The sequence below is a fragment of the Anomalospiza imberbis genome, chromosome 34 (genome assembly GCF_031753505.1).
Source record: "Anomalospiza imberbis isolate Cuckoo-Finch-1a 21T00152 chromosome 34, ASM3175350v1, whole genome shotgun sequence".
NCBI lineage: Eukaryota > Metazoa > Chordata > Aves > Passeriformes > Viduidae > Anomalospiza > Anomalospiza imberbis.
In genome coordinates, this window is record NC_089714.1 from 1,125,713 (window position 1) to 1,148,732 (window position 23,020).

The window sequence follows — 23,020 nt, forward strand, 5'->3', positions numbered from 1 at the left end:
TCAAGGGAAAAGCAGCAGGGAACTGCAGAGCCAATGCAGGGTCCCGATTTCTCACTCGCCCCTGTCACATATCAGCATGCAGGGCAAGGGGCAGGAGCCACAGCTGCTAATTGGAAAGCTTTTGCACAGCAAATAATAAGAGAGATTTGCAAAACACACCAACAGTATGGCCCACAGAGCCCGTGCTTCCGTGACCTTTTAAAGGCCGGACCGGGTAGGACTGTGCTAGTCCCACATGATTTAAAACAGCTTTTTTCGTGCCTCATGACCTCTACAGAATTCAAACTATGGGAAGTGGCATGGAAACAACTGCTGAAAGAGGCCCTCCCAGACTTGCATGCTGATCCAAACACAGCAAAGGATGCCAGTGGTGTGCCAATTACCATCGAGCATCTCTCCGGTGAGGGCCAGTGGTCTCTGGCCCCAGTCCAAGCTGCAGTAATCCCTGTGGTAGTCCTTGAGAGAGTCAGAGATGCAGCTGAAAAAGCCTTCTTTGCCCTTCAACCTGATGGCCCTCTCGAGCCATACAGTAAGATCACACAGCTACCATCAGAGCCTTTTTTGAAATTTGTGGAAAGGTTAACTAGAGCTATTGAAATCCAAGTTAGGAAAGAAAATGCAAGGGAAGAAGTTTTAGAGGAAATGGCATTTGCAAATGCAAATGAACAGTGTCGAGCTGTGATTTTAAGCTTACCTTTAGAACCCCCCCCACACTAAAAGATGTGCTTCTAGTTTGTAACAGGAAAGTGCCTCTGAGGAGTGTGGCTCAGGACACCAGACCAAAGCTGCTGCCAAGGCCACCACAGAGAGTCGCCGTTGGCAGCCCAGTGCCCGTTCCATCAGCACAGCGGCACACTGGGCAGCAGCGAGGACCAGCAATGGTTGACCCCACAAAGCCATGCCTGCTTTGTAAGAACCTTGGGCACTGGGTTAACCAGTGTCCCCTGAAAAAGCAATTGGATGAATTTAAAAATAGCAGGGGTGGAGAACTACAAGTGCCCACAGGGAGTCAACAACAACAAAAAAAACCTAAAAGGGGTTCTGTGGTTCTGTGCAAGCACGGGGCTCTGGCACCTCTGGGACCTCAGAGCCTGCTGTGACCTCAGCCTGCTGTGACCCCAGAGCCTGCTGTGACCTCATGGCCTTAGCTGCACCCCCAGAGTGTACCCCCATCTGTACCAATGGACTGCCCTGACTGTAAATGTTTGGCTTGATCCAAGATCATTCCTCAGCAATTCCTTTCTTTTGCCTGCTGACTTTGACTGTGACCATGTGGCCCTGATTTCTTAGGATTTTCTAAAGCCTTCTGAATTTACATTCTTGTAGAGAGCTTTCTCACACAACTTTCTGTAAACAACCTATTGTTTTGCATTCTTTCATAGAGGCGGAGAAATTTGATAGACTGGTAGTTTGTCCAGTGTCGTTGGAGAGGTGGCACGTTCACCTTCCAATCCACTTGCACCTTTTGAGAACTATAAATGATTGGAGTCAGAAAAAATAAATTCGTCTCTTCATGGTGACCAAAGCTGTGGTGCGTCGTTTTTCCTGGTGTCCTCTGGTGACATCGGGTGGCCGCCGGCGCGTACTACAGCTTAGGTCGGGTGAGAGTGAGCTCACCCCCCCTCCTCTTTGGCGTTTTGCCTGCTGTGTTAGTTGTGAAAAATGCATATTTTATGATTGGCTTTTCGCAAATATTAAATTGAATACTATATGTATTATGTTATATTAATTAGAAGTGCTGTATTAACATTTTAATAGTATGGTATATGTAGTTTTGTAGTTAAAATAGAACCTATGTATGTGGGGTTTTTTTTTTTTACTAGCTCAAGCAAGAGATGAGATAATGAAGAAACTCTTCACACAGAGATGACAATGATGGGGGCCCATAAAGAATTACTGCCTCCTTATCGGAAAAGACAAACATTCTTCCACCTTCTCTCTGTCTTTATGGAACCACCAGGATTAAGGGGAAGAAGTTGACAAAAACCAGAAAAGTTCTTAATTTGCAAGGAATCTATGCATCATGTATGAGATGTATGAATATGCAACAGGCTACTGCTTTTAAAGATTATTCCTTTGTTCACAAGGCATGCTTATCGGGCTTAAGTGCCCGAGAGCATCCGGACATCCGTAATTCTTTGCTTTTTATTGTCTTGTAATTGTCCTAACTCTAAATTTTCATTACTCTAATTGTATTACTATTTTTATAACCATTTTATTATTATTAAACTTTTAAAATTTTAAAAACCAAGTGATTGGCGTTTATAACAATCTACAATATGCTAAAAATTGTAAAACCTAAACTTCTCATCCATGTGACATACTAAACTACACTCTCCAATCCCTAAAATCCCTAAATGCCTGTTGCCCCCGGGGGATGCTATGTTGGTATTCTCCTTCCTCAGCCCCGGGGATGCTCCGCTGGTTGCCCTGGTCCTCCCAGTTCCATAGTCCTCGTTCCAGGGCGATGCCCCGCCGCTCTCGGTGCTCACTGTCCCATGGGATGCTCTGGCGGGGTCCTCCCCCCTCTCCCCCAGGGCATTCCTCACCGCCGTCCGTTGCCAGAGGTGGCGCCGGGGCGCTCCCGGGGCTCTGACGCTGCCAACGTCGCCGCTCCCATCGCCGGGCCCGCACTGAGCCCTGTGTGCCAGCACACGCCTTTTATAGTCCAGGCAAGCCCCGCCCTCCCGCCGACAGCCAATGGGAGTGCAGTGATGTCATAGTGGTGAGGGGCTGAGTGTCAAGGCCGCTTGTGATGTCACAACGAAGGGGTGGGGCCAGAATGAGAGTGCGATCTGATTGGATGATGCAGAAGGCGTTCCTGCACTGATTGTTCCAGGCGCTGATTGGTTGGATTGACGCTGGGGGAGGGGCAAGGCAGGGAGTGGGCGTGGCTCACATGGGGGGAGTCCCAGCCCCATTCTGGGGATCCCAGGCCCATAGGGAGGGGTCTCTGGGGGTCCCTGTCCCATTTCTGGGGGTTGTAGGTTCATGGAGATGGGTCTGTGGTGGTTCCAGTCCCATGGGGATGGGTCTCTGGGGGTACCAGCACCATTTTGGGGGGTTTTAGGGTAATGGGGAGGTTTCTTTGGAGGTCCTAGCCCCATTTCTGGGGTGGCCAGTCCATAGAGAGGGGTCTTCTGGGGGTCCCTAGACTATGGGGAAGGGTCTGTGTGCTCCCAGTCCCACTTTTGAGGGGGAACTTTATGATTCGTGTGGGTGGCGAGTGACTCGTGGGGACAGCAAAGATCAGCCACAGAATTTAATAAGATTTTTTGCCAATTTTACTTTGGAAAACACCTTACCTTTGGAGGATGCTCCGGTGGGGGTCCGTGCTCCTCCTGTCTGATCCCGGCACTGTCTTGCCCCGGGGGGATGCTCTGCTGGTTGTCCTCCCTCCTCACCCCGGGGCATTCCCCGCCGCTGGCCGCTGTCCATGGCCGGAGGTGGCTCCAGGGCGCTGCAAGCTGCTGAGGATGTCAGCAGCCCCCACTGAGGCCATCCCTGCCCAGAGACCGTGGGGGAATGGGCAGACAAGGAGAGCGTCCCTGGGGCTGGGGCAGCAGAACTCAGAGGCACCAGCGGCTCCAGCTGGGAAATGGAGTGTGGAATGTGGCTGTGAAAGCCCTGCCTGGGCTGTGCCAAGCAGGACACACAAGCCCTGACTCCCATCCCCCAAACAACTCTCTCAAGGAGACATTTAAAAGGAATTACAATTGTTTGTGTCCTCTGAGTTGGATGCACTGGAGAAATACCAACAAGAGATTCTCCGGAGCTCCAAACAACAAAACAGCCTTTTTTGGGAACTTTAGAAAATCAGAAAAAAATTGGCAGAAGGTCTTATACAACATTTAATCAACAAAAACACTTCTCAGAGCATTAACTTGGCCCATTCAACTTCACAAACTCCAATCCTGTTCAATTTTAAGTTAATCAAAATACACAAGAAGACACAGAAATAGAGAAAAATAAGATTTAGAGAAGCACACACAGAGCTACCAACTCCTAGATTCCAGTGGTTCTCAAAAAAATAGAAATTCCAAGAGGTGGTAGGATCAAGATGTGTGCTTGCCTTGTGCTCAGCCATAAATACCCCTTGGTGTTCCTGGGCCCTTCCCCCAGGTGGGACTTGGGGTCATTTGGTCACTCAGGAGCTGGGCTGGGGGCTCCAGAGGTGGCTGTGGAGCATTGCCTGTGCTGTGCCAGGGACTGGCAGACACTGCTGGGCTGGGATAGAGGCTCTGGGGGGATTGGGGTTCCAGGGCGGAGCAGGGCTGGGGTTCCAGGGCAGGGCAAGGCTGGACCTGCCCCTTCCTCCCCACACATGAAATGTTTCCAGCCAACAATCTCCTCCAGTCTGTCACAACAGGCAGTGTTGGAGGTGAAATCCCAATTGTGGCCATGGGCACCTGGACGAGAATGACAGTTCTTTTCCATAGGAAGGAAAGCCCTAGTTCCCGGTTCATTTCTGGTTTGATTGCCTGGATTCTGTTTGGTTTTGTTGTTGCTTTGTTTCCTTGGTGTGGCCACAGTGTCCAGGCAGGAGCAGAGTGACTCTTGCCAAGGACCTTTGTGGTGCTGTCACTTAATATTAAATCTGGTTTTTGCTGATCCCTTGCTGGGGATTTTTTCAGCGCTCTCAAGCCCTCATTGGTAACAGGGTGAAGGAGCCCTGGCCCAGGCTCTGGCCCTGGGGGACACGGGGACGCTGCTGGGGGGTCTCTGTCCCCCTGTCCCACCCCCAACAGCCCCGGCCCCCGTCCCCGTGTCAGGCTCTGGGGTCGATCTCGTGGAACATCCTCTGGGGGAGGCTGCGGCACCAGGGGCGGGGGGACCCGGGGGGACAGGGGACGCCTCTGTGCACGAGCAGCGTTGGACTTCTCTGGGGGAACTGGGAGGGGGGGCTGGGGTGGAGTGACCTCCCCAGTGACCTCACACAGCCCCGGTGATGTCACACAGCCCCTGTGATGTCACACAGCCCACTCTGAAATGTATCAGGCCACCTGTGATTTCATACTGGTGCCCTGTGATGTCACAGCCTGCTCTTTGAGGTCCCAGTCTGCTCTGTGATGTCACAAAATCTGCCCTGTGATGTCACAGCCCAGCCTGTGATGTCACAGACACCCTGTGGTGTCACAGCCAGCTCTATGATGTCACAGCTACCTTTGTGATGTTATGCAGCCTCGCTGTCATGTCACAGCCTGCTCTGTGATTTCACAGTCAGCTCTGTGATGTCACAACCCACTCTGTATTGTCTCAGCCTTCTCTGTGACATCACAACCTCCTCTGTGATGTCACAGCCTGCTCTGTGATGTCACTGCCTGCTCTGTGATGGCAGAACTCACTTGTCATGTCACACAGCACCTCTGTGGGCTCACAGACCCACCCTGTGATGCCACAACACCTTCAGTGATGGAACACAGCCACCCTATAATGTCACAGCACACTCTTTGACCTCACAGCTTGCTCTGCTCTGTGATGTCATACAGGCATGCTGTGATGTCACAGCCTGCTCTGTGATGTCACATAATAAACCAGGGATGTCACAGCCAACTATAGGATGTCACAACCTGGTCTGTGATGTCACACAATCACAGAATCACAGAATTGCTGGGTTGGAAGAGACCTTTAAGGTCATCAAGTCCAGCCCATGCGCTAACACCACCTCAGCTAAACCATGGCACTGAGTGCCACATCCAGTCTTTTTTTAAACACATCCCAGGATGGTGACTCCACCACATCCCTGGACAGACAATTCCAGGAATTTATCACCTTTTCCATAAAAACATTTTTCCTGATCTCCGACCTAAATTTTCCTTAGTACAGCTTAAGACACTGTCCTCTGGTCCTGTCAGTTGCTGTGAGGAGAAAGAGACCGACCCCCACCTGACTGCAACCACCTTTCAGGGAGTGTAGAGAGTGATAAGGTCACCTCTGAGTCTTTTCCAAGATAAACAACTCCAGCTCCCTCAGTCATTCCTCACAGGACTTGTGTTCCAGACCCCTCACCCACCTTGTTGCCCTTCTCTGGTCACGCTCCAGGTCCTCTGTGTCCCCCTTAAATTCGGGAACCCAGAACAGGACACAGCACTTGAGGAACGGTGCCACTCCAGGGGAAGAATGCCAAGTACACCAGTGCCAAATACAGGGGAAGAATGACCTCCCTGCTCCTGCTGGCCACACCATTCCTGATCCAGGCCAGGAGCCATTGGCCTTCTTGGCCACCTGGGCACACTGCTGGCTCATGTCCAGCCTGCTGTCGACCAGTGCCCCCAGGTCCCTTTCTGCCTGGGCACTGTCCAGCCACCAGTCATCTGGAACCTCACCAGTGAGCCAGGGCTGCTGTTAAATGATGGAGAGCGGCTTCACAAGCTCATCTGCCAGCTGCCTCATCACCCTGGGGTGGATCCCATCTGGTCCCATGGATTTATGAACATCCAAGCATCTCAGCAGTTCTCTGACTGCCTCCTCTTGGATAATGGGTACACCATTCTGCTCCCTGGCACCATCTACCAACCCAGGAGAAGACTTGTCCTGAAGGCAAATCATCTTCTCAATAAAAAACTGAGGCAAAAAAATGGCACTAAGCACTTCTGCCTTCACCTCATCTGCAATTATTAAATTCCCTTCCACATCTAATAAAAAACAAATGTTGGTCTTACCCTTCCTTTAACCATTGATGTATTTGTGAAAACATTTTTTTATTATCCTTTACAAAAGTTGCCATTTTAAGTTCAAACTGAGGTTTGGCCTCCCTAATTTCTTTCCTACATGCCCTAGCAAGCCCCTTAAATATTTCCTGAGAGACCTGACCCTCATTCCAAAGATGATACATCCTCTTTTTATTCCTATGTTCCTTCAAAACCTCCTTACCCATCCAGACTGGACGTTTGCCTCGTCTACTCGTCTTTTGGCACACAGGGACAGTGTGTTCCTGTGCCCTCGAGATCTTTGTTTTGAAGCTGCCCCACCATTCCTGAACTCCTTTGTTTTTAAGGGCTGCTTCCCGAGGAACTCTTGGAATAAGTCTCCTAAATAGGCCAAAGTCTGCCCTCCGAAGTCCAATGTAAAAGTCTCATTAGTGTTCCTCCTGACTTCCCAAAATATTGAGAATTCTATAGTTTCATGATGACTGTGCCCCAAGTGACCTCCAACCACCACAACTCCCACCAGCCCATCTCTATTTACAAACCACAGATCTAACATAGTCCCTCTCCTGGTGGGCTCACTCATCAGCTACGACAAAAAATTGTCCTCCAAAAACCCTAAAAATTTCCTGGACTGCCTCTTTTCAGCTGTATTGAGTTCCCAGCAGATGTCCAGCAGGTTGAAGTCGCCTACAAGAACAAGGGCTGATGATCCTGAAATATTCTCTAGCTGCTTATAGAATGAGTTGTCCAACTCTTCTTCTCGTTTGGGTGAATGAAAACAGACTCCCAGTGGGATGTCAGCCTTGTTGGCCTTCCCCCTAAGTCTCACCCATAGACATTTGACTTCATGGTCATTAGTTTCAATACTTATGGCGTCAAAAGCTTCCCCAATGTAAAGGTCCACCCATCCACCTCTTCTCCCTTTCCTGTCTCTCCTGAAGAGCTTGCAGCCATCCAGTGCAGCGCTCCAGCCATGTGAGTCGTCCCACCCTGTTTCTGTGATGGCAATTACATCACAGCTCTGCTGCGGCACCATGGCCTCCAGCTCTTCTTGTTTGTCACCCATGCTGTGTGCATTGGTGTACATGCACCTCAGCTGGGCTGCTGATTTTACCCCTAACTCAGGCTTACCACCCATGAGCCTGCTTCCAGAAAACCCAGCTGCATCCCCTTCCCCTTCAGACCTAGTTTAAAGCCCTCTCAACAACTTCTGCCCATTCATGAGCTAAAATTCTTCTGCCCTTCACAGAAAGATGGAACCCGTCTGGTCCAAGCAGGCCAGGTGCTGTGAAAGTTGCCCCATGATTAAAGAATCCGAAATTTGGCCAATGACACCAACCCTTGATCCACTCATTGATAATGTGAGCTCTCCTATTGCTTTCAGCGTTGCTCTCAGACTCCAAAGGGACTGAGGAAAAGACTGTCTGTGCCCCTGTCCTATTAACCACCTGACCCAATGCCCTAAAGTCCCTTTTAATTGCCCTGACACTCCTGTTTTCAATCTCATCACTGCCAGCCTGGGGTATCAGCAGTGGGCAATAATCAGAGGGCTGAATCAGCCCAGGCAGTGTGTCAGTGATATCCCGTACCCGGGCCCCAGGGAGGCAGCAGACCTCTCTGTGGGGTGGGTCTGGTCGACATATGGGGCCCTCTGTTCCCCTCAGGAGGGAGTCACCCACCACGATTACCCTTCTTTCCTTTTTGATGTCAGAGGTGCTGATCTGTCTCACAGATGAATCATAACTGGGAGGCTCACTGGGCAGATAATTTTCTTCTAAACCATCTGGCTGACTCTCCAGATCCAGGGGATCATACCGAATCTGAAGTGGCACCTGGCTTGGGAGAAGGGGTTGGGAGGGATTTTTATTATTACCTCCTCGAGTAGGTACCCACTCCCACTCCCCTTCATCAGCCAGGTGTCCTTCTATAGCCTGACAGTGGGAGGTGTGGGAGACAGCGGGAACCAAGGAGAGCATTGCTGCACTGCCAGACCTCATGGAACCAAGGATCCATTGTGACACTGCAGGGCCCTGGGGCACCACGGTGCCATTGTGACACTGCAGGGCCCAAGGATCCAAGGGACTTCGTGACACCAGAGGGACATTGTGACACTGGGAGGCCTCATGGAATCATGGACACCATTGGGACATTCTGGGGCCTCATGAAACCATGGTGACACCAAGTTGGCGGGGAGTGTTGATCTGCTGGAGCTTAGGAGGGCTCTTCACAGGGACCTGGACAGGCTGGATCCAGGAACCAAATCCAACAAGGTGAGGTTTAACAAGTCCAAGTGCCAGGTCCTGCACTTTGGCCACAACAACCCCTGCAGCGCTACAGGCTGGGGACAGAGTGGCTGGACAGCAGCCAGGCAGAAAGGGACCTGCAGGGACTGATGGACAGCAGGCTGGACATGAGCCAGCAGTGTGCCCAGGTGGCCAAGAAGGCCAATGGCTCCTGGCCTGGATCAGGAATGGTGTGGCCAGCAGGAGCAGGGCAGTGATTCTTCCCCTGTGCTGGGCACTGGTTGGGCAGCACCTCGAGTGCTGTGTCCAGTTCTGTGCCCCCCAATTTAGGAAGGACCTGGAGAGGCTGGAGCGTGTCCAGAGAAGGGCAACAAGGCTGGTGAGGGGTCTGGAGCACAAGTCCTGTGAGGAGTGGCTCAGGCAGCTGGGGTTATTGATCCTGGAGAAGAGGAGGCTCAGAGGACAGAAGGCGGTGTCAGGGCACAGGTTGGACTTGATGATCTCCAAGGTCTTTTCCAGCCTTGCTGATTCTGGGATTCTGTGAAACCACCCTTGGAGCAGTTGCAGGAGGAGCCCTGGGCCTCCTCTTCAGAAGCTCCAGCAGCCCAGGTCCCTCAGCTTCTCCTCACAGCCCCAAAGCCCATCCTGTCAGTCCTGCAGAGCCTCTGCAGCCCCTCCTCACTGCCCAGAACAGGGAGCCCCACAGCCAGACACAGCAGCCCAGATGTGCCCCCCTGGCCTGGGCTGCCTCTGGCAAGGGAGCAGCACCAGGCACTGCAGGAGCCTGCAGACAATTCCTGCAGCACTTGTGGGATGATCCTGCTCCCCAAGGGCCGTTCCCATGGTGCCAAGTCAGGAACTGGAATGGGGAGTGGGGCCAAAGAGGAAAGGGCAAACAGGGATGGGCTGTTTGCAGGGGTGGGAACAGGGGTGGGCAATGGGAAGAAATTTCAACTAGGAAAGAGAAAACAAAGCAAAGGTGAAGCCAAGGAAATGCTCCGGGCAGTTTGGGGGTGGCTGCCAGGCAGCCCTGGCTCTGAGCAACAGCGTCTGCAGTGGGACAGGAATCTCCCAGCTGATGGGAACAAACTTGCTGGCTGACTGCAGAGGCCAGGACAAAGCTGAGTGGTTTCCCTGGCGTCCCCCAGCCCTTCCTGGCCCCAGGGGCTGATGGCATTTGTGCTCCCTCAGGTTCATGTCCCCACAGCAGCAGCATGGGGGTGCTCCCGCCTGCTGTGTGCAATGCAAACAGGGGCTCCTGAGCCAGCGCTGCCGTGGCTGTGCCTGCAAGGATGCGGCACCTGTGTGAGCTGGGGGAGAGGCCAGGGCTGCAGAGGGGGGATGTTGTTGGCAGCTCCATGAGGACGCTCTGGGACGCTGCCCTGGGCTGTCCAGCGCACTGGGGATGGATCAGCCCCTGCTCTGCTGCTCCTTCCCGTCTCCCCCAGGGCCCTTGCAGAGCACCAGCCATGCTGTTTGCCCCCAGCCTGCCCACGGCCAGCCTGGGGCTGCTCACGGGGGTTTTCTGTGCTGAGCATTGGCCTGGCCGTGTTCTTGAGAGAGCCTGGGCAAGGAGCCTGGAGCCCCCAGGCCCTGGCCTGAGGCGTCAGCGCTGCCCAAGCAGTGCCCATGGGCTGTCCCTGCTGCAGCCCCGGCACTGCCACCCCCAGGACTGTGCCCGGCCCCGAGAGCACTCAGGCCCTGCAGCAACACCAGGGCCACCAGGGCAGCGGGGCAGGGCCACGGGAGCAGCACTGGCAACACCAAGTGCTGCTGCTGCTGGGCACAGCTGCTGTGCCAGCACTGATCTGCCCCAGCTCTGCACACAGACATTGCTGCTGCAGCTCCAGAGAAGGCAACAAAAGGGCATCTCTGCAGAAAACTCTGCTGGGAGTTCCTTGAGTTCCTTTAAAGGCAGTAAGAGCACAGCTCCTCATTGACACAGTCTGTGGCCACAGGGAAGGTGAAGAGAAACAAAATGAGAAATGGCACAGAGTGTATTTTTTATTTGTGGACAGTATGAAAAAAGTAAAACAAAATATGAACCTCCAAAATGAAACCAACAAGAAGTATCAAAGATGATTTTTATTTCAAGTGATTTGCAGAAACTGGCCAGCAGTTTAATGTTTCTGAAACCATCCAGTCATCAGTCTCCACACTGCAGCCTTGAGCTCCTGGTTCCTCAGGCTGTAGATGAGGGGGTTCAGGGTGGGAGGCACCACCGAGTACAGAACTGACAGGACCAGATCAAGGGATGTTGAGGAGATGGAGGGGGGCTTCAGGTGAGCAAATGCTGCAGTGCTGACAAACAGAGAGACCACGGCCAGGTGAGGGAGGCAGGTGGAAAAGGCTTTGTGCCGTCCCTGCTCAGAGGGGATCCTCAGCACGGCCCTAAAGATCTGCACATAGGAGAAAACCATGAACACAAAACAACCAAATGCCAAACAGGCACTAACAGCAATGAGCCCAAGTTCCCTGAGGTGGGATTTGGAGCAGGAGAGCTTGAGGATCTGGGGGATTTCACAGAAGAACTGGCCCAGGGCATTGCCATGGCACAGGGGCAGGGAAAATGTATTGGCCGTGTGCAGCAGAGCATTGAGAAAGGCACTGGCCCAGGCAGCTGCTGCCATGTGGGCACAAGCTCTGCTGCCCAGGAGGGTCCCGTAGTGCAGGGGTTTGCAGATGGACACGTAGCGGTCGTAGCACATGATGGTCAGGAGAGAAAACTCTGCTCCCATGAACAAGATAAGCAGAAACACCTGAGCAGCACATCCTGTGTAGGAGATGGTGGTGGTGTCCCAGAGGGAATTCTGCATGGCTTTGGGGACAGTGGTGCAGATGGAGCCCAGGTCGCTGAGGGCCAGGTTGAGCAGGAAGAAGAACATGGGCGTGTGCAGGTGGTGGCCGCAGGCTACGGCGCTGATGATGAGGCCGTTGCCCAGGAGGGCAGCCAGGGAGATGCCCAGGAAGAGGCAGAAGTGCAGGAGCTGCAGCTGCCGCGTGTCTGCCAGTGCCAGCAGGAGGAAGTGGCTGATGGAGCTGCTGTTGGACATTGGCTGTGACTGCACATGGGGTCCTGTAAGAAAAGTAATCATGGAATAGTGGGGTTTGGAGAGGACTTTAAATATCCCAGCCCAGCTTGGGGGCACTTTCCACCCTCTGCCTGCCCAGGGCTCTGCTGCCTGGAGCTGTCCCTGCCAGCAGCTGCTTCCCTGTGCCCAGGGCTGGGCCCTGCCAGTGCAGCCAGAGCCCAGCCCAGCCTTGGGGGCTCAGCTCTACCCTGCAGACCCCTCCCAGCTCAGGCACTGCCCAGGGGCAGCTCTGGCTCTGCAGGCTCAGATGGCAACATCAGAGAAACCCTGAGGCAGCTGGAAAAGCGACAGTGATGCTGCCTCTAAGGGGCCCTGTGCTGATTTCTGTCACTGACTGGTTTATTCAGATCTGAGAGAAAACTTTTTTATTTTTCTCAGCCTGAACTGAGAGATGAATATCTATGTGCAATTTCCCATCCAATCAACACAGATCAGTAGATTAAAAAAGAAGGATTTTCCCTTTTATGCCGCCCCTGACTTGCGGTGCTCTCTGTATAATCTGCTTGGAAATGTTCTACAGTTAAATGCCATGCTGGGAGCAGTCCTGCACAATGCAGCATCCTCACCACACAAGGAGAACACTTCCAAACCCTACTAGCTGTTTCCATCCAACCACATCTTGTCCCCCAGTGCTGGGAGCAGCTCCCCGGGCCGGCTGAGAGCTGTCCCTGGCACGCAGCACAGTCCCTGGCCCAGCACAGCACCCTGGGCTGCAGGACCCTGCTCTGCAGGACAGCCCTGGGCACCCCTGGCTGCTCTGCACAAGAGATGATCAGAGAATGTACTCACAGGGTCTGTGGGCATTGGGATGTTCCAGCTGTAGGAGATCACTCCAGGAGCTGCAGCTGCATTGTCCTGCAGCCAGAGGTTCCTGTGCCAAGGGCTGCCAGTGATTCTGCCCCAGGCACTTCTCAGCACCTTCCCAGCCCTGACTGATGGAAGCTCTCTGTGCCTCTGTGCTGTGCCCGGGCTGGCTGCAGGCAGTGCCCCAGCCCTGCTGGGCTGGGAGAAGAGCTGCTCATCCAGAGAAATGTGCTTTTGAAGCTCTCCTTGGTTGCCAGGATCACCCTCTGTGCCAGGAGCCCGGCCCAGCTCAGCAGCACAGACACAGCACAAGGACTTTAATGACCCTCTGGGGCTTTGTGCTCAGGCCCTGAACATCAGGCCCTGAGAGGGAGCTGCAGAAACCTCTCCAGAACTCCAAGTCAGAATCCAACTCCAAAGTTTCTTTGACTTTTAATGGGTCCCACTGAGGGACACGACTGAGAAAGTGTCCCCAGGCCCCAGGCAGGGCAGAGAACTGGAGGCACTGATGACAGGTGGGGACAAAGAGAAGCCAAGTCCTGGTGCCCAGGGGCACAGCAGGGTCTGTGCCACCAAGGGCTGTCAGGAGACACCTTGTCCTGAGGCACTGGGGCCTCCTGGCACAGCCCCAGCCAGGCTGGGCACTGTCACCCCCTTGTTCTGCCCTCAGCATCCCCCCCTAGCCCACATCCCAGTGGCCTCAAGGATCTGCTGGAAGGAGTCCCTGGGGAGCCTTGCTCAGGAATGGCCCTGGGGGCTCCTTCATGCTCCCAGGGAGTGCAGGTTTTTCAAAGCACTTTGGCTTTGGCTTTTGCCTTGGAGTCTCTGAGAGCTTTGTGCAATCCTGGCCTCCAATTATCTGCTGTAATTAGTCCCTGGAGAGGCTTTGTCAGGAACAACACTCAGTGGGGCTCATTATTGCTTCAAGGTACTTCAGTTCTTTTATGGCACTTGCTGTTTCCCTTTTGATACAGATTCTGTGAGAAAGATTGAACAGTCACAGCCTGAAATTATCTGTTTCAATTAGTCCCTTGAGAGCTTTGTACTGACACTCAGTGGGGCTCATTAATGCTTTGAGATACTCAAGGAGTTTAAGGTACTTTGGATTGTCCTTTTCACTCTGAGTCTCTGTGAGATTTTTGTGCCATCCTGGCCTCCAATTCTCTCCTCCAAGGAGTCCATGAGGAGCCTGTGTTGGGGATGGACCTCAGTGGTCCCATTTATGCTTTGAGACAGTTTGGGTTTTTTCTCTGACTTTGACTCCTGGACAGGTTTGTGCAATCTCCTCTCAGGCCCTGAGGTTCAAGGGCTCAGCTCCAAATGCTCCACGGGGCTCATTAGGATCAAGGAAGTCCAGACAAACCATGGCTGTGCCTTGATCTCCCTCTGCTCCATTGTAGTTCATTAAGAAGATTTCCTTTTACAGTTATGGAGAAATATTTCAAAGAACGTCTAAGAAATATGTATTCCTATTTTAAAGAGTGTCTTTATTACTGTTCTCTTTAGAGAAGAGCTGATTGCAGCATTCTGTGATTGATATTGATGTAGGACCACTCCTAAGGAGGTCTGGCCAGGTCAGAGAAGTTTTACCTTGAGGTCTGACCCAGTGTGGACACCTTACCCCACATTCCCCAACCCCATATGAGAAACAATTTTCACTTTCAAAAATTTAACTGGTTTATTAAGACCTTATCAAAATACAACAGAAGAGTGAATCAAGTAAAGAATACAGCACCAGGAGCAAAGGATTCAGTCACCATGTGCTCATCTACAAAATGGATGTTCTGTCTTTAATACCTCCAGCCCCTCCCAAAGTCTTGTCAATCCACTCCTCCTTCGCTGTCCAGTGGTGGAGATCACTTTCTTACAGCTTGATTGGAGCTCAGGCGCTGCCGTAGCAACAAGCCGACCATCCCAAATGCCCTGACTACTGAGGGCATTCCATGATAACAATGCAAGGGGGAAGGGAAAGATAACTATACACCTACACAGCTTCTCTTAACATATACTTAATATTCACCCCTTAACTGTGAGAGTCAACCATAGGATTACTCATCTATAACAAACCCCCATGTTCTTTTTCTATAAGTCATTTTGCTCGAACATTTAAGTAAAAATTTTCTCTCTCTTGAAAGAGTCATACTAGCATCTGTTGATGTGGACAAGGACAGTGGGAACAGGAGAAAAATCTCAGGTTTTCCTTAGACACACCTATTTGGAATGGACAAAAGGGCCTAACAGAGGTCCAGGATGGCTTTGACTCCCATCTATCATGCCTATGTGGTTGTTACCCATAGTCAGTGTACCTTAGGGGTCCAGAGGCCAGCTCGGTCTCGCCCTCCAGTCCCTGTTGTATTCAAAGACAGTTGGGGAATGACAGTGGTCCGATATGGCCTTTTGTCCCTACCTTACCATGCCTACGGGGTTGCTACCCACAGCAGGGCTATGCCATCTTCTTGGAAGTGAACAAAGGGGTCTTGCCCTCCTTCCTTTTTCTTACTTTCTTAAAGAAGCTGTCCCATTACCTTTTACAGTCCCTTGTGTACTTCTCCTCAACAGGTGCTGGTAATTCTCACCCATTAAAACAGGAAGACAGTTCTCAGACTGGTTGGTGGAAGCTTGACTTTGGGCGTCTTGGTGTTTTTCTGGTTGTCTTTCAGTCTCTGCCTGAGATTCAGTCTCGTTTCACCTGGTCTGGATGTTATATGTAGTGCATTCTTTGTGTTTTTCCTGCTGGGCCTTTAACTCTGTTGGCATGAGTCCATCTGTGGGCATGAGTCCATCCCCACTCTGCAGTTCACACGGCCGATTCGGTGGTGAGCAGTTCCTGAACGGGACCTTCCCACTGAGGAGTTAAAGGCTGATCTCTCCATGACTTGATCATCACCCAATCCCCAGGATTAATGCTATGGACTCTGAAATCCAGGGTGGCTGTTTGAGGAATTGCCCCTTTATGTCTTAGCCCTTCTAAGGTTTCTGCTATAGACATAACGTATTTCTTGGTATTGGCTTCCCCTTCCTCATAGGTGGCAACCCTCTGGGGTGAGGTCAAAAAGGGTAACCCAAATATCATTTCATAGGGTGACACCCCCAGATCTGACTTGGGATGAGTTGTAAGTCATAATACGGACAAAGGGAGACATTTCATCCATGACATTTGGGTTTCAATCATCAGCTTATCTAGAGCCCTTTTAAGAGTTTGATTCATCCTCTCAGTGTGACCAGCACTGTGTGGATGCCATGGACTGTGTAATTCCCATTTGCTCCCAGGGTTTGCACAACTTTTTGCAATATTTTAGAGGTGAAATGAGCTCCTTGGTGTCACGATCCGCTTGTGCGGGGTGTCGTGATGGTTCTTTTCACTGATCCCAAAAGTGCAAAAAGGCAAACAACAAGGGACTATCAGTTAATCACAACAAATGCACCTTTATTAGGGGCCAAAGCAGTAAATGCGATAGTGGGGATCAGAAAGGAGATAAAAGGATAAAGAGAGAGAGAGAAAAGAGGGGGATGGGAATAGCTACCAACACAGGCGAGATCCTCAGTGGTCCGGACGATGGGGATCCGTCTGGTCGTGTCGGGGAAGTCTTCGAAGTTCTGGTCAACTCAGGGGTCCAGTTATAGTCCACGGAGGAAAAAAGGGGGGAATGTGCAGGACAATGAGAGTCTATTGTAATTGCTGCAGGGGAACAAGTGAGTCCACTGAAACCACCAAAGCAGGACAAACACAATGAAGAATAAGTCCATTGGAATTACTGAAGAAGAACAGGTCATGTCATTAGTGGTTTCCGCACTCCCTGTGGTAGGGGTCTCAGTCTCAGTCCTTGGGAGGAGGGTTTTTGATCTCCGTCCGTCTGTCACAGTGGTAACGGGGCAGATGAGAGGTCTTCAGTGAGAGACCACTAGGGTCACCCCAAAAGTTCATTCAGCTTCAGGAGGAGAGTGGGCAAATATGCAATAAGCCGTTCCTTGCTGGGTTCATGCCAGGTCCTTGCCGATTCCTTGCCAAGTTTTTGCCAACTCCTTGCCAAGTCCTTGCCAGGCCTTGTTTGGAACAGCTAACGTAACGGTGCAGCAACTGCACCCACACTGCTGCTCTCTCCAAGCCAGTACTGCAGGGGGGAAGGGGTTTCTCCTCGTGGCAATCGGTAGGCAAATGTGGGGGCTTCAGATGGCCTCTTACACTTGGTCTGAATCAATCCTGTTCACCATCCCATATCGGGGAATGATTGATTCTAGAAGTGTTTTACTCACAACATTGGCATTGGCTTTAACCGTGGGTACCGCCTCTACCCAATGAGTCAGGTCACCTACTATCACTTGCAAAAACTTCCACCGTTGTACCTGAGGAAGCTCGGTAAAGTCTACTTGGATGTTTTGAAAGGGCTGTAAGGCTAGTTCTCGCCCTCCCGTGGTGTGTTCCGCATGACCTTCTCATTTACTTGTTGGCATATCACACACCTTTCAATTACCTGCTTAGCTATCCCAAAAATTCCTATGCAGCCCCAGTCCCTTAGAAATTGATCACTTAGCGCTTGTGTACCCCAGTGTGTTGTCCCATGTATGCCTTCCAGCATTTTCCTGCCAAGGGGTTTATTCAACATTTGCCTCCCATCTGGTAAAATCTCCACTTCCCTTTGTTATCTTTCTTGGCTCCTGTTTTGAGGAATTCTTTCTCTTCTGTCTCACTGAATATGCAGACTTCTTCCATTTCTCTCATAGGGGTTAATGCTATCATTAGTTTTTCTGTCCCTGATTCAGGTGAATTCTTAGCATCTAAATCTGCTAAATGGTTCCCTCGTGCTTCTTGAGTCACCCCTTTTTTATGTCCTTTAACATATACTCCTGCCACTTCTTCTGGTAATTGTAAAGTTTCTAACACTTCTAAAATAAGTTTTTAGTTCCTTTCCCCTTGAATTTAATAGCTCACTCTTTTCCCAATTTTTTCCAAAGGAGTGCACTATTCCAAAAGCATATTTTGAGTCTGTATATATTGTTTCTCTTTTCTGTGTGAATATTTCCAGAGCTCACTTTAGGGCATACAACTCACATGCTTGGGCTGACCAGTTGGAAGGTAACTTTCCTTTTTCTAGGGCCACTAACTCTTCATCTGCTATAGCCTACCCCAATACCCTGTGCCCTGGATTACCCGTGAAAATCCATTGATGTACAATCGTTTTCCACCTTGGAGTGGTTGATCTGTTAGGTCCTCTCTTAATTTAGTTTGATAGTTTATAACTTCTAGGCAATTATGTATTAATTCCTCATCTGGTTTTCCATCTAAAACTGGGCAGGGTTGAGTTGGTTACTCACATCTAGCTCTAAACCATTATCTATTAAGATGGCTTCATATTTTAGTACTTGGGAATCAGTGAGCCATTGCTCAGCCTTTTAGCTGAGGATATTCCTTACTTAGTGTGGGGTATATATTTTCAGTTTTCCCCCAAAGGTTAATTTTTTGCTTTCTTCTACAAGTGGGGCGCTCGCTGCCACCGCCTGAATGCAGGTCGGCCACCCCCAGCTGACAGGGTCTTGCAGTTTTGATAAACAGGCCACTGGTTTCCTGGATCCTCCCCGGTCCTGAGCTAACCCTCCATGTGCTGCCCCTTTTTCTATATCCACAAACAGATAGAAGGGTTTGTCTAAGGCAGGAAGACTCAGTGCTGCTGCACTGACTAATTTTTGCTTTAAAGCTCCAAAATTTGCTTCTTGTCTTCTTCCCACCTAATTTCTTCACGTCAGGATGCTGGCCAAGAGAGGTCCTGGAAGCTGAGGCAGCTGATTTTAAGCTTGTGCAGGTGCCTGCAGGCCAAGGCCAACGGTGTTCCCTCAGGATACAGCAGTCCTGAGGGGTCTCCCTCATTCAAAGAAATCAGCTGACAAATGCATTTTCAGCCAAAAGCCCTTTTATTGACCTGGCAGGAGGGCAGGGGTCAGCACCCCACTAAAGTGTTTCTCTGCCACATATAAATTTCAGTGGGTTGATGTAGGAGTTGTATCAAAAACACCATCCATCTTTACACTGCTGAGGTGATTCCATAGGCAGGCGGTTGGAAATACATTGTGTCAGATTCCCATACTTGAAGCTGATGTCCAGGCCCTGGCCAGGAGCGGTCTCGATGCCCCAAAGCAGCACAAAGTCTTCCTCAGGGCTTCCCTGCACAGGGCTGATTCCACACTTGCCCTTAGTTCTTCTGGTAGACTGTGTCTAAAGCTTTTTGTCAGGTCACTCTCATGTCAAGTTAGGCCATCAGGTTTTTGTTATGCTAACTGGTGCTAAGTACTTAGGTATGTCTGTGCTAATTACTTGTTTACTCATGTGAATTGCTTGTGCTTACTTATGTCAAACCAAGGCCTTGTTCCATCCCCAAAGGTGCCTGAGGCCACCCGCTCCTTGTGGCACCAGTTGCTTTCCTGTGGAATGTTCTCCCTCCCCGAGGGTAAAGAGGGAGCTGCAGAAAGAGCTTGCCAGGCTGCTCTCCATCCTTTCCCAGCACTCCTGGTGAAGTGGAGAAGTCCGAGCTGAGCGCAAAGGTGCAAATGGAGCAGCCGTGCACAGGAAGGCTCGGTGGGAAGGATGATCCAGGATCCATAGGCCTGGCAGCCTGAGCGTGCTCCAGGGGAAGGCCTTGGAGCAGATCCTCCTGAGTGCCATCCCACGGCACCTGCAGGGAACCAGGGCGTCTGCTGGAGGGTGGGAAAGCTCTGCGGAGGAACGGGGACAGCTGGGGCTCCTGGCGGGGTGTTGAGGGCTTCTGTGTGGGAGTTTGGGGGGCTTGGTGCTGGTGGGGTGTTGGAGAAGGAGTTGTCTGGAAGGTGAGAGGTCTAGGCTGGAATTTGAGTCAGTTTGAAGGCAGCATCTGTGCTTTGGCACAGCTTTGGTTAGGGAGGGCAGAAGGAATATCTGTGACTTTTCCTCTTCATGGTCCTGATTGTCCTGCAGGGAACAGGAGGGCAGAGCTGTACTTTACTGGCCACTCAGATCTCTGTACCAGGGGGAGGATTCGCCCTTTTGCCATCTATTCATTTCTTTGGGCTACTATTGTACCACTGAGTGGACTCTCATTTCTTGAGAGCTTTTATTCCTTAAGAGAATTAGGATATTACCATTCCTTCATAGAAAACCGTTTGTAAACCAAAGAATGACCTCTTTTTTTGCCTCTGTGTAGTGCTCTGTTCTGTAAAGTGACTCTCAGTGGATGACATTAAGGCAAATGAGTTGCTGCATTGAGATGGGAAGCAAAATTCCAACTCTTCACCTTCTCAGGTTATTCAAATTAATTTGGGAAGTTTGTAACTTTTTGAAACTACTTGAGTTGAGCAATGGGAAGTAAAGTTTTCCTGAACTGAGGATTCTAAAATGTCAGATTCTTCTGTGCCCTCGCAGCTAAGGTGTTTTTGTGCAGAAAGTAATTACTTCAATGAGAAAATAATTTCAGCACGGAGTAAGAGCTTCTGACAGAGACCAAGTGTTGCCAGCTGTTGCTCCAGGTGCTCCTGCCAACAGCCCCTGTAGGACAGAGCACAGCCCCTTGTGCACACTGGCTTTGGCTGCCCTCTGGCAGAGAAGCCATTTCAGGGCGGAGGTCTCTGGGGCAGGAGATGGGCACCGGTGCTGCCAGGGCTTGGGGGAACTCTGCTTTGGTGGGGACTCTGCCACACCTGCTGATGTCAGTGCTTCCCAGGTCCCAGGGGTCAGAGCAGCATTCCTGCCCTGGCCCACACGTTCCTCGTCTGTGTCACACAGCTGTGCTTAGGATGGCCACCACATGGGACGTGTCCCGAGGAGGCCGTGCCAGTTTCTGTGAAGGCCCCGTGCCCTTCCCAGCGCGGCTGCGTCAGCAGCTGCAGGGGCTCCTGCTGCTCTGAGCTCGCAGAGCAGGGCAGCGTTTGCTGAGGGTTTGAGCCGTTCCTAAAGATCCTGTTGGGCTGTCTTAGACACTTGGGGTGAGGGATTCCTTCCAACCTGAGCCACTTTGGGTGGGCTGGGGGCAGCCCCAGGGCAGGGGGCAGTGTGTGCAGGGGCCCTTTGTGACACGGTGCAGCACGGTCACCGTGGCATGGAACGGGACAGCGTGTCCAAGGGCCCTTTGTGACACGAGGTGACATAGGAGCTGGCAGTGACAAGACCATGCCACAGTGCTCGGAGCACGTGACGGGACAGGACGGGACAGAGCGGTGCCGTGAGGAGCTCCCACACAGCGCACTCGTTCGTGTCTGACCCGGAGCTTTTCCGAGGCATTATTCCTGCAGCTGACCTCGAGGCCAGACCACAGGACTTGGTGACCTGTGGCCTTCCCGAGGCTTCTCTCCTGCAGGTGTCCTCGAGGGCAGACCGTGGGACTCTATGCCCCAGAGGAATCTCCCATCCCTGCCACCGGTGCCCTCGAGGCCAGACCACAATCCTTGACAGGAGTCTCCTGTCCTTGTGGCAGGAGCCCTCGAGACCAGAGTGCAGGACTTGCTGTCCTGTAGCCTTCCTGAGGCTTCTCTTTTGAAGGTGCCTTCCAGGCACGACTGCAGGCCTTGCTGACTCAGAGCTTTTCCGAGGCATCTCTCCTGCAAGTTGTCACAAATCCAGTCACTGACATGGAGCAGAAACCCACGAGAGTGCCCAAGCTGGCCTGGGTGGAGGAAGAGGAAGAAGGCGCTGGAGCTGGCCCTGCACAGGAGACGTGTGCTGCCCTGCTGGATATGCTTGTAGAGGAGGGGATTTGCAATCCAAAGCAAGTAAGCAGCCTGTGGCCAGGGTTTGATCCTCCCAGGAATTGCTTGGCCTCCCAAGCCATGCCTACTGCTCACTGGAAGCCTTTGAGGCCATGGCAGTGGGGTGGGAAGGGAAGCACTTCTCTGGGGAAGCTGGGGACATTCCTCCCTCTGGCAGCTTTCCAAGTCTCCCCGTGCCTTCTCCAGGAGCCTGCCATGGTGAGGTACATCCACCAGTGGCTCATGGCCAGTCAGTTTGCTGAGCACAGGCTGAACAGGGCCCTGCTGGATCTCACCAAAGAACAGCCTGCTTATGTAGTAATGTGTCCTGGTTTTGGGCAAATTTGGGAGAAAACCTTCAGAATGAGCCCCCAGAAAGCAAACCCCCACGGGCCCTCCCCCACCTGGTTCAGGAAGAATTTCCTCAGAGAGTAGTGGAAACAACCTTTTTATTGAGCAGGCAAAGCACTCCCCAGCACAAAAAATGAGCAACACCAGATGACAAATAGTCTTTCTACGCTCTGAAGAGGTGACAAATTCAGAAAGTCTCTGCTGGGAGTGGTGCCCAGTTCTCAGTCTCCGGTGCTGGGGATGGCTGCTGCAGGTCACAAAATGCTGGCTCTCGGTGTGTCTTGGTGTTTCCCAGGTCCCAGTCCTGAGCAGGTTCAAATGGTATTCAGGAAAGGGAAAGAAAAAAAACAGTCCAGGGAAAAAATTGGATTGCCCAGCTAAACTAACTAATAAGCAAAAGCAAGGGCAAAAGCAAAAAGCAGGAGCAAGAGCAAAGTGAAAGCAAGCAAGCCAGCAAGCAAGCAAGAAAGCCAGCAAGCCCTAGCCTCTCTCCTAGACACTACTGTGAGGGGAGGTGAGCTGGCTGATAACAAGACAAAACAAACCTTCACTTTTTGGAGCCAGTCCTGAAGGCACAGAACATAACATCAAGCATAAACAGAACACACGATTGGGGATGCAAGCACCATAACGTCACCCTAGGACATTCCACCCCTTATCTCCGAATCGTCAACATACTACCAAACGTCATGTAAAAACTTCATCAGGTAAAAACTTCCATCTTTCACTTACTCAGACACATTTCCTTCCATCTCTCTTGCTCAAACCTTTGACACACATTTCCTTCTATATCACTTGCACAAACCTTCGACACTTATACATTTCCTTCTGTCTCATGTCGGTGTGGTTTAATGTAAAGACAGTGGCAGTAACATCCAACAGTGATATTTGCATATGAGATCTCCCTGAGGTACACATCGAGTTCTTCCATATTTCTGCATTATTCACCATGTACAACCCGATCCCTGAGCAAAGACAATCCCACGAATACGTTTGTCTGTACTCGAGGCAGAATTGATCCACACTGTCTTCCCTAACAAACCTCTGATATGTGCCACTGGGATTTTATCTACCTGGATCGGAACAGCATATAAAAAGGAGCAGTTCCAAACATATGGCACATTATGCCAATCAGCCTTCTGATGAGCCTGTGACATTTCTTACTCAACAGTGA

The 23,020-nt window shown here is 51.3% G+C and overlaps 2 protein-coding genes and 1 pseudogene across 5 annotated transcripts in view; 1 reads left to right on the plus strand and 2 right to left on the minus strand.

Moving 5' to 3' along the window:
* The window catches only part of LOC137464017 (zinc finger protein 850-like), a 646,379-nt pseudogene that overhangs the window by 611,462 nt on the left and 11,897 nt on the right, over window positions 1–23,020 (plus strand).
* The window catches only part of LOC137464016 (zinc finger protein 850-like), a 506,586-nt gene that overhangs the window by 480,069 nt on the left and 3,497 nt on the right, over window positions 1–23,020 (minus strand). The window lies entirely within an intron of this gene.
* On the minus strand, window positions 10,965–11,946 carry LOC137464021 (olfactory receptor 14J1-like). The gene has a single exon (XM_068175356.1). It carries the CDS (start codon window positions 11,944–11,946, stop codon window positions 11,014–11,016), a length of 933 nt encoding a protein of 310 aa, XP_068031457.1. The 3' UTR covers window positions 10,965–11,013.